Raw genomic sequence first — 12,302 nt, 5'->3', positions numbered from 1 at the left:
CTACAATTTATGTCCAATTTTCTTTTATTAAATTAAAGTTAGATGAAAGAGTTATTTAAGTGGAGAACAAATAGCTTTGTAATAATCTATTATGCGATTTTATAATTTTTTGTTTATTTGATAAGATTGAATAAACAATTGGGGCTATTTTAATAGTTTTACAACTTATGAGATTTTTATGTTTATGAGAAAATATACAACACAAAAATTTCATATCGCATGTCCAAACAAACCTTCAATTTCATCTCATGATTCCATATCATGATACCATATCATGATTCCATATCATGATACCATATCATGATTCCATATCATGATACCATATCATGATTCCATATCATGATACCATATCATGATTCCATATCATGATACCATATCATGATTCCATATCATGATACCATATCATGATTCCATATCATGATACCATATCATGATTCCATATCATGATACCATATCATGATTCCATATCATGATACCATATCATGATTCCATATCATGATACCATATCATGATTCCATATCATGATACCATATCGCATGGCCAAACGGGCCCTAAGTATACAAATGTACTGCTACTGAACATACATACTATCCCCTTTTGGCAAGTCCCAAGCATAAGCAGCATGGTACTGAGGAGATGTCATCTAATACAGGCATTCATACCCAACAACAGCTTTATGCATAACACAATGTGCAAAATAGGACTGAGTAAGAATCATTTCATGGAGTTGTATTGGGGAGTTCTCATGTACACGTGGGTGCTTAGGACAAGGGAACACCTGTCATCAAATTAAATCCGGAGAAGAAATCAGAATTAGAGACATCGGGATAGCTTTTTTAAGGGAGTCGTTGGACAAGCCCCTGGATCATTGCATATCCGGTTTAGTTGCTTCAATTTTGTTGCCGGATCAGCCAGTTGGCTCTAATGCAGAAAAAAGAGGGAACTCGTGGCGCGGAGTCATTGAAGAAGAGGAAAAAGACTCATGGCCTGAAAACGTGTTAAAAGGATAAAAGGACAGACACATCAACTAGCTAGGTCATACAAGATTCCGTGGATCAGGGGAGGTTTTACAGCACACACGCATCACGGTATCTCCAAGTGGAGCATCTCTATCGGATGACAGTACTTTAGAGCTCGAGTGGAGCATTCTTATTGGCTGATGTATTTACTTTGTTGTCTAAAAATAGTTGATTTCATTCACTTGTAAAGGGTTTAATTTTTATAAATAAAAAGCAATACAATGATATTCTTGTGCTCCAACTCTTTCTTACTTTCCATTTACTGATTAAATCTTTACTCTCAACTGTCAAGAACACATACATTAAGCACCTTTGATTCCGGAACTAACAACACAAGGCTATATCCGGAAACCTAAGCTAAAATCAACAACATCTTAGCTTTATTGTTTTATTCATTTATTTCATCACATTATTGTTCTTAATAAGTTTATTTAACAGCATATTTAGTTGCTTAACAACAAAATAACAAGTTAAATCGATCCACGTGTCCTTGATCGTGTGACAAATTCAACTGTACTTATTTCCGGATAAACAAGATTCATATTCATAAATAGTTCTGCCAATAGAATCAGGCATTGAAATATATGGAAGCACAAAAACAAGTGAAGAAGATAAGCAACGTTAGACTTGTATACTGAAGCCATGAAAAGTTCAAGTGTTATGCAGAAGATATGAAATTTGGGAAATGTTGAAAAAGAATGTACCTTGACAGAAATAGTTCCAGCAAGAGCATCGAGATCCTCAAGCAACTTGCCAATTCTGACCTCATTCCATGGGTCCCTATACTGTTCTCTGAGTATAAAATCAGTTGAGAAATTATAAAGAATACAAGTCCTGCTCTCTGAGGGGTTTTTTGTAAGCAATTGACTCTGTGGAGGAGCATCAATTGGGGGATCAAGAAGTGTTTCAAAAATTTTGGATCTTGTTTCCCAAAGAGCATTAGTGACAGGAGAATGATACATTCCAGGCCATAAACTAAGGGGTTTTCTGTTGGAATCACTATTTTCGTCAAACGGGGAAGCCAAAGTGGAGAAAACTGGAATGGTATTTGGAGAAGAAGAGTTGGATTCCATGGGAAGACAGTAAATTCTCGAAAAGGGTTTGCGGGGAAATTGAAAATAAGATGGATATGGAAGAGTTTTGATTTTGAATACAACCTGAGATTGAATTTTGTAGGAAGATGGGAATTCCAAAAAGCAAGTCATCAACGTTACGTTGAACAAGAACAACTTTGGACCACACTTTCTCTTTCTCCCTTCTATATTACTAAAATTACTGTACTATATTGGACTACTCTCCATAATTGCTTATCAAATTTTAATTAATTAATTAATTAATTAATTTTGAAAAAGTTTGAAAATCTTAAAATTTTAATTTATCCACTTGTAATTAATAGAGGTAATAATGATAAATTCACTATTTCAATTATTGTTTTCTTGTGTCAATTAAAAAATGGACAAATAATTAGAAAAAAAGAGAGTAGTAAACTTTCATGCTCTCATGATTGACATTTTTTTTTAAACGAACATTTTTTTTTACTTCAAAAGTTTTCTTTAAAAAATTTAAAATACTTTTTTGTACTCATATAAATTAACGCCAATTTAAGATCAACGAATTATTGTATGTTAGTAATAACTCATACATTTACATGTTAAGATGAGAGAAAAATCAGACCATAAATATTTTAAGCACCAATTATTTTAACAATAATCGTCCCCTTTACCCTTTGATCTTTTATGATCCCCTTTACACTTTGATCTTTTATTATTAAATGGTTTGTTAACCTTTTTAGTTATATGAATATAACTGTGTCAAACATGAAATAAGTATATTTTTATTATTAAATTAAATGGTTTGTCAACCTTTTTAGTTATATGAATATAACCGTGTCAAACATGAAATAAGTATATTTTTCTTCCTTATGGAACATCTTTTTAAATAGAAAGGTACAATCTTCTCAAAATAATGCGAGGAATAAAAAATTAAAATATAAAAAACTTGATTCACAATAAAATTTTAATAAAATGAATGTCTACTAAAAGAAAACTAAATGATAAAATCTGTAAATAAGATGATAAACCTTTTGAAGATCTGATTTAACATACATAAAGAATTTCATCTTTGCCATGTCTAATTGAGTTTCTTGAAAACACTGAGGGCTTTATAATTTTAAAAATAATGAATCAGATGAGATGACAAAAACAGAAAATATGAGAATAACAAAATTTAAACACTTATAGCATTTAATAAATAAGATAAATAGAAATTTTATGGTTGCAATAGTTAATGCACTCTTAATTAGTAACGGCTTTCTTTTTCTTAATTTTGCAGAAATTTTCGTGTTTCTAAACTGTATTTTTTTTAAAAAAATTTTAAAAGTACTTATTTGAGTTTTAATAATATGTTGAATGAACAAAATTAAAGGAAAAAAAATATACTCTCTCCATCTCATATTAGTTATCAATTTTATTTAAAATGTTTGTCCCAAAATACTTGTCATGCTACAAGTTCAAATTAGAATTAATTTTTTTTTCATTTTCCTCTTAAAATTAACTATTTAGTAAAAAATTATTCTTGTTTATGATTTGCTAAAGAATTTGTAAAAGAGAAATGTGACAACTAATATGGACGAATAGAATAAACAATATCAACAAAAGGATGATTTGACGCCTCACCTTAAACATTTTAATTAAAATGAAGGAAATGAAAGGAAAAAAAAGCAAAACGAAGATCATCATATATTAAAAAATATAACTGAAAATGAACCCTTATTTAAATTTGAAAATATTTAAAACAATTTCATATAAATAATAGGATAAATAATGTAGTCACAAAATATTTTTACCATGAATAACCGGCTATTTTGTCACGACTCAAAATGGACGTGATGACATTTTTCTATTCCCACCAAGACAAGTCAGCCTCAACCCAACGAAATAAAAGAAATGCGAAAAGATAAAGCAAGAACAAGATAAAAGGGGAAAAACTTGTTCATTCTATTAACACCCCAAAACCTCGTTGTCACGTGTACAAGCCACTAATACATAAATTGTGAAAATAAGAAATAAGTACAAGTCTCTAAGTCTTTGTCTCTCAAATAGAACAAAACTTAAAGAAAAGGAAAAAGAGGATCTGCCGCGATGACATGCAACAACATCTCAAATCTTTCAACAAGCCTCGGAAAGGGAGAAGAAGAGCAATCACGCTATATCGGGCTAAGAACCTACACAAGTGTAGAAGCAACGAGTGAGTACCAACAACACGGTATCCAACAAGCAAACTAATAAACAAAGCAACTAGCTAGAAAATTGAATACTCCTTTCAACTTAACCGAACTTCCTCAAACTACAACCTGCATAGAAATCAGCCCAATCTAACAATTCTACAATACACAACACACAAGGCTCAATAATCACAATTCAACAACCAACATGAATCAAGTAAGTCAATTTCAATGTCAAGTAGATCAAGCACACGTAAAAAGTGCATCAATCAAAATTAACTAGTAAGTCAAACATAAACATCAAAATGCATCAAATCTCAATAATCAATCTCTTGTTGAAACTATTTCCCATCAACACAATATCACTAGCCAGAACCATTTTCCATCGGCTTTATATCATTTCACTAGCCGGAACCATTTCCCATCGACACAATATCACTAGTCGGAACCATTTCCCATCGGCTTTATATCATTTCACTAGCTGGAACCATTTCCCATCGACTTTATATCATTTCACTAACCAGAACCATTTCCCATTGACTTTATATCATTTCACTAGTTGGAACCATTTTCTATCGGCTTTATGTCATTGCACTAGTCAGAACAATTTTCCATCGGCTTTATATTACATGTCTCACTACGGTGTACAACAATCAATGCACATAAGCAAGTTCACACCGTAAAGAAGAGACACCAATTCAAGCATTTCAAGTCCACATTCATGCTATCAAGCATTTCATCAATCAATCAAATAGTGGCAATCACAAGGCAATTCACAAGCATTATGATCAACACATAACCTTTTCATTTAACCTCTTTTTATTCATTAAGCTTAATCAAGTGAAACAATTAACCTTCGCCTCATTCCCATTACTCCCAATACACACAATGAAGGAAATACTCGAGTTCTACTAGAACACAAGATTAAGAGACCACTTGCCTTAAAATCAATCAACTAGTCACTCCAAGACTTGAGTCTTCCCCTTCGATCAATGTACAAAGATACACAATATATATCAATCAAGTATCTACAAAATTTTTTTTGAAACAACAATACCCAACTCATATACTTTGAAAAATGGGTCAATCAATAAAGTCCAATTCTAAAAATGAAGTTTGAATCCAAAATTCTTTACTTGAAATCATTATCCAAGACATCTGGAACTTATTGATGAAAACCATTTCGAAAAAGGATTAAAAATCATATCAAAACCATCATTTCACTATGTTCTTGAAGATAAACCCCAATTTCTCATTCCAAAAGCTTGATTTGAACACTTAAATTCATAAAAATAATGGGTAATAGAATATTTAGAGTTAAGAATCGTTATCCAAATATTTTTCCTCGAGTACCTGGTTCAAATCGCCACCCCAAAACTAAAAAAATGGTGAAATGAGGTTGAACCCCAATTTTTTTGAAAACATTCTACCCAGGTCTCAGATGCTCATCGCGATCGTGACCTAGAGCCACACGATCGAGATGAGTAAGACATTCAACTCATTTAAGTTGACCATCACGATCGCGACTAGACCTACACGATCGTGATGAACCTCAAATTAATGTTATGCGATGGCCTATATTGTCATGCATAGGGATGGCAATGGGGCGGTGTGGGGTGGGGCGGATTAACACCCCTCCTCCCCCCACATAACAACTTTTTTTATTTTCAACCTGCCCCACTCCGCCCCGCATAAACCCGCTCCCGCATGACTTTTTTAATATTTTCTTTTTCTAGTTAAGTTTGATACTAAAAATAAAATTCATAAAAAGAAATTCATTTTTTCATTAAGTTGTATTAATTTAATAGGATAGTGACTTAAAAATTTAATTTTTAGAGGTCAATTGGAAAACATAAATTGTATTATTTTTAATTGAACCATATTCGTTTACTATCTTGAATATTTTAATATATATAGAAACTATCTTAATAAATAATGCTCTATCACTCTTTTAACATGTAAAAGTTAAAATTAAGTTTGAGCCCACATAAAATCACATAAACCCGCAACTCACCCCGCCCCACATTAGTTTTAAAAAAACTCATTTCAACCCGTCCCGCATCTGCCCTGCCCCATTGTCATCTCTAAAAAACACACATCTTTGTGTGAAGTGCACTCGCGAAAATGATCAACTTATGTGCTAGTAATAGTTAAAGATTGTGATGGAGTAATAAATATTTTTCATTCATTTGATAAAGAAAAAGATCTTGAACTAGGATAATCTCAAAACTATTTTTATGAGAGTCAAGGTCATAAAAGAGATAATCTCATTCCTAGAAAACTTATGTGAAACTCAATATCACTCAAACTAGGCTTGCCAATTATTGGAGCATGGACAATATGATATATGAAGATTGAATATCAAGTAAAATGAGAAATTGAATGAGTCTTAACTTTGATATCATGATGAAGAAATTAGATTTTGAACATAACTCAACCTTAAATATATCTTATGATATGAGAATTGTTCAAGATCATGAAAAACAAAATCATCTCACCTCTAAACCCTAAAGATCTGATGTGGGACTTAAACAAAATTACATGGTCAAATTTTGGGAATGCAATCATTTTCAACATAGAGCTTTTTTTTTTCAAGTGAAATTTTTCGATGTAGATTAATTTGAATTAGTTAAACTATAATAATACTCGTTTTCAACTTTAACTCAAATACCTTTCTCTTTTAAATTTAACCAAATATTGTCCAAACGCTTACATAATTTGTCGATTTTCAAATATTCTCAAAAAAAAGTTTAGTTCAAATATCAATTTTTCTAACAGAAAATTAAGACCCGGCCCGCACAATCTTAAACCCGCCCCGCCCCACATAGCCTTAAACCCATCCCGCCTCGCATCCGCCCAGCCCCATTGCCATCCCTAGTCATGCACCAGAACTAGAAACCAACAAAACAAATAAGGCATAAAATTTCCCGAACAGACCCTCGGGATCCGATCGGAACATCGAACACATAAACCATATATGTAAATTGACTATACTTAATGTTCTGGACACAATGGAACCATCAAAACATGAATCTGAGGTCCTCTTGACCCGAAACTTGTGAAAGCCTGAAGAAACTATTATAACACTTAAAAAGGTAAAAACAAGATCGGGACCTCTCAAAAATCAACCAAGACCTCACCTAAGACTAAAATAATCCATCGAATCCAACGAAACTCTCGAAAATCTAATCCAAGCATCTGAACCTCAAATATTGACCAAAGTCAACCCATAGGCTATTTTTTACAATTTCCCAAACTTAGGACCTCAAATCCTAAAAAAGACCACGAATCTGAACACGAAAACTCTCACAAACTAGACTCCATATCTCAGGACTAATGGAATCGAAGAAATTCCATCCCGACACATGAATTCCAAAAGACACAGAAAACCACTTTCTTAACAATATTAGCCTTTCAAGATGATAAAGTGAAATAGAACTATTTAGGAGTGTTTATGTGAAAGCTAGGAAGAAGAAAAGAGTAATTTTTTTTGAAAGGTTGGCATTTAAATGGTCAAAAGACCCTTGGCTCTTCAAATAACGACTTTTTGGTGAGAAGCGACTAACGTTGACGACTAGATTGACGAATCACTAAATGAGACCTTAGGTTATCTGCTCTGCATGTCGGGCTCAATCTCCCAAGTGGCTTCCTCCACTGGACGATGCCTCAATTGCACCTTCACATATGTTGTATCCATGGATCTCAGCTTCCTTACCTGCCTATCCAAAAAAGTCATTGGTTGTTCCTTAAATGTAAAATTTTGGTCCAACTGCACCGAGACCCATTTAATCACATAAGAAACATCACCATGATATTTCTTTAACACCAAAACGTGGAAAACCATATGAATACCTGATAAGTCTAAGGGCATTGACAACCCATAAGAAACCTCCCCAATATGCCAAAGTACCTCAAATAGACCAATGAATCTAGGGTTGAGCTTGCCCTTTTTCCCAAACATCATAACACCCCTCACGGGAGGTACTTTCAACAAAATATTTCTATAATCATGAACTCTAGATCATAAAACTTCTGATCTACATAACTTTTTTGTGTACTTTGGGTTGTGAGAAGTCTATCCTGAATCAACTTGACCTTATCTAAGGAATCTATAAAAAAATATGTACCCCAAGGTCTGACCACAAATGCATTGGTTAGCGCACCTGTGAACGACATTTTCTACAATAAAAGACCTCAAATAAGGTCATCTAAATGCTGGAATGATAACTATTATTATAAGCAAATTCATCTATTGGAAAAATATTTGTCCCAATGACAACCAAAATCAATCACACGCCCGTAGTATATCCTCTAACACCTAAATAGTCTGCTCAGACTGACAATCTGTGTCTTTGGGTGAAAGGTTGTACTAATACCCACTCTAGTACCCAACTCCTTTTGCACAAACTTCCAAAAATTGGATTTAAATTGAGTACCTAGATCTGAAATGATAGAAATGGGAACACAATGCAAATATACTATCTAATGGATGTAAATTCTAAACAACCTCCGTGTACTATATGAAGTTTCAATTTCGTAAATGAGTTGATTTGGTCAATCTATCCATAATGACCCATCTATCATCAAATTCTCAAAGTCTGTGGTAGTCCTATCACAAAATCCATGGCAATCTGCTCCAACTTCCACTCAGGTTTGGGTATCCTCTGAGACATACCACCTGATCTTTGGTGTTCATATTTCACTTTTTGATAGTTAAAAAAATGAGAGACATACTCCACAATATCTCTCTTCATTCGACACCACCAATAATGTTTATTTAGATCATGATATATTTTCGCTGCTCCAGGATAAATAGAATATCTAGAATTATGAGCCTGTTCCATAATCAACTTGGTCAAATCACTAACTCTTAGGACACAAATACAACTCTTTATTCTCAAAACATCCTCTAAATCCAGAATTGCTTCCTTGGCTTCACCATTTAATAGTGATGAATCAGAGAATATGGACTCATTTGAGGCTTTTTAGTTCATCAAATGGTGTTATCAATGCCTTTTATGTCTATTTATAATGCTAAAGTTGATTTGTAGCTATAAGGCCCAAGGACAAGGTAAGGAAAAATTACTCAAAAAGAAGACAAAAACATAGAAAAAAACAAAGTAAAAGTGAAGCTTATGCTCAAGAGAGATTGATGACTCGCCAAGGTTGCCAGACCTCGCAAAATGAGACTGAGACTTTTGCTGAAAGTTCAAAAAAGGTTGGCGATGAAAGAAGAAGAATGGTGACTCGCCAACTCAGTAGGCGAAGTATGGTTTAATCACCAAAATGTTGTGCATAAAATGGTTAAACAACTATGCAAGCATGGAGACAACTCGGTGACTCGTGAAACATGAAAAGAAAACTCTTTCAGGCTTACCAAAGGTGTCAAACACCTGAAGCTCTGAGATTGAAGTAAAAAAGGAAGAATCTAATGAACTCAGTGCCTCACCGAGTGAGTCGGCAAGCCCGACTAATATAATCGAATGAGTGTTGAAGTATAAATTTAGATAGTTTTTCGAAGAAGTATAATAGGGATTTATGAGAGAGAGAAAATCATCTTTCATCTTTCTGAAAACACAGTACACAAAACCTTTTAAAGAATTAGAGTTTTTAGCAATTTTGTAATTGAATTTGGTGAGTTGTTTCTTTGGGCATTATGGGATTTGAAGTTTGGATCAACAATTTCACTTGGAGAATATGGTTTAACTTTCTTTAATTTACAAATGTGTTGCTAAAACCCCTGTTTTAGAGGTGTGCAATTGAATTTGGGTATTGATTAGAGTACTAGGTGTTGTGGATTGCTATATTTTATATAAATTCCACTCGATTCAATCTTGTTACTATGTTTTAATTTATAGTGTGGGGCTGCAAACCTAAATTTAGCTTAGAACTTCATGTTTTTTCTCAAGAAAGATTGCATGGAATGGGTAATTGTGATTGATAATTTCATATTGGCTTTAATCACTATGTTTACTTGGTAAAGAGATTTGAATTTTATTTTCAAATGCTAGAATTGCTTGTGAAATAAATCTATATTAAGGTTATAGATTGAAATCTCTTGTGAACAAACAACTTGTGATTGGGAAATACATTTTTTTTTAATCTTAGATTGATCTAGTCTATCCATTAGGAGTTAATGTTAATGAGAAAACAAATTTACCCATACTTAAATCGATACCCAATTGTGCACACTCCTAGATTCACTCTCATACTTGCTAATCACTCTTGTTTACTTGATCTTGGTGATTAATAGTTAACTATACTCTCTCAAATTGATAATTTCAAATTTATAAGATTTAGTTATGTTTAACGTTGGTTTTATAAATCTACCATCACGACTTTTACTTCTAAATTGAAATCTAACATAGACCGCTCCATATGGGGTTCAACCCCAACCTAATTTGTATTATTTATAATCAAGGATCTCTTATACACTGATTCATAAGGTGAACAATTGAGCGTTATCAAAATGGCACCGATGTCGAGGAGTGGTGTATAGAATTCTTTTAGTGAAGTAATTTTATGAACTGATTTGTTTGTAGTCGAGCACTCTTACCATTACTTTTTGTGTTGTGTTCTTAATAGGTGATTATATGAGTGTCATTGGTAGTAATTCCACTCACAATCGTGGACACATGAATGATGTGGGAAACTTGAATGAAGTCAACATGGAAGATCTTGGGAGTGCGGGAGCTATCTTCTTGCCCCTAACCATGGGCAATGATATATTTCATGTGATATGAACTATGCTCCAACTACTTCAAATGAAGGGGCTGTATGTTGTTTTAGCTCATGAAGACCATCATGACCACCTTAGGAACTTTGCTATGTCTGTGGCCCATTCATCTTCAAAAACATCACTCAAGAGTCCATTTGGCTGAGATTGTTCCCCTTTTCCTTGATGGGTGAGGCTACAAAGGTGTTGAAGGAGATTCCAAGAGATTCAATTACATCATGGGAGGAACTTAATGCATCATTTCTATAGATGTTCTTTCCTCAATCAAATATGTTGAATCTTCGAGATGGTATTCAATGTGTTAAGCGGATTGATGGTGAGCCAATTCATGAGACTTAATTGAGGTTCAAAAAGAAGTTGATTCAATGTCCTAATCATGGATTCCCAACTAACGTCATCTTACAATTTTTCTATCAAAATCTTGACATAGTAATCAAAAGAGTAATTGACCAACTTGAGCATGGAGGAATCATGAGGCAATAATTCATAGTGGTTTTGGCTTTGCTAGATGAGATGGCAAAGATCAATCGGGCTTGACACACTAGGGAGGATAAAGTTCCCTCTCTCTCTTTTGGTATAAATAAAAAGCATATTAAGAACCAAGAGCGAGATAAGAATATGGCAAAAATAATGACCCAACTTGATCTACTATGAAAGCTTGTCATGAGTGATAGTTTCAAAACGAAAAATGCAATGGGAGAAAGTAGCGGAGTGAGTCTGGAAGATAATATATTTGAATCAATGTATAATGAATAATTTCAATTTATGGGAAACCAAGTGGAGGGTTCTCGTCTGAGCTATCAAAAGCATAGAAGGAATCAAGGTTGGATCAAAGAACATGAAGGTGTTTGGAGAGATTGAGAAAGGGATTAGCATGATAGGGGGATCAATTGGAGAGATCATGAAAGGTAAATAGATTGTTGTGTGCCACCACATGACCGACCCATGACAAAAGAACAATAAGAGGATCCGGAGAGTCTTCGGGGTGAAGATATGTTAGCAAGGATACTCAACAAGGTAGAAGGGTCCGAAAATATGTTAAAAGAGGTGAAAACTGATTTCTCCACTTTGAATAAAACTGTCACCTCACACTCGATGGGTTGCTAATCCAAAGAATGAGGATCATGTCTTGGCTATTATGACCCAAAGCGGTAAGATATTGAATAATGATGCTTTGAATGAATAAGATGGCTCTAAGAAGGTGATTGTTGATAAATGATCACTGGTGCAAACAAGTGTGAATGAACTAGAGGTTGTTACTAAGAATGCTAATAGTGATAATCTCGGGAGTGATTGTGATTCAAATTGGGGGGGGGGGGGGGGT

At 33.7% G+C, this 12,302-nt stretch overlaps 1 protein-coding gene across 1 annotated transcript in view; it reads right to left on the bottom strand.

Annotated features, from left to right (window-relative positions):
- LOC102589127 (acyl-coenzyme A thioesterase 9, mitochondrial) overlaps positions 1-2,273 on the bottom strand; it is a 9,164-nt gene extending 6,891 nt beyond the window's left edge. Inside the window, exon 1 of the mRNA XM_006350370.2 lies at positions 1,724-2,273. Coding sequence (XP_006350432.1) covers positions 1,724-2,224 — 501 coding nt within the window. The 5' untranslated portion in view covers positions 2,225-2,273. The remainder of the gene's footprint in view (positions 1-1,723) is intronic.
- Between the last annotated feature and the right edge of the window lie 10,029 nt (positions 2,274-12,302).

The sequence above is a fragment of the Solanum tuberosum genome, unplaced genomic scaffold, assembly GCF_000226075.1.
Source record: "Solanum tuberosum cultivar DM 1-3 516 R44 unplaced genomic scaffold, SolTub_3.0 scf00124, whole genome shotgun sequence".
NCBI classification, from domain to species: Eukaryota; Viridiplantae; Streptophyta; class Magnoliopsida; order Solanales; family Solanaceae; genus Solanum; species Solanum tuberosum.
The sequence above is the reverse complement of the archived record's forward strand: the minus strand, read 5'-3'. Positions and strand labels throughout refer to the sequence as shown.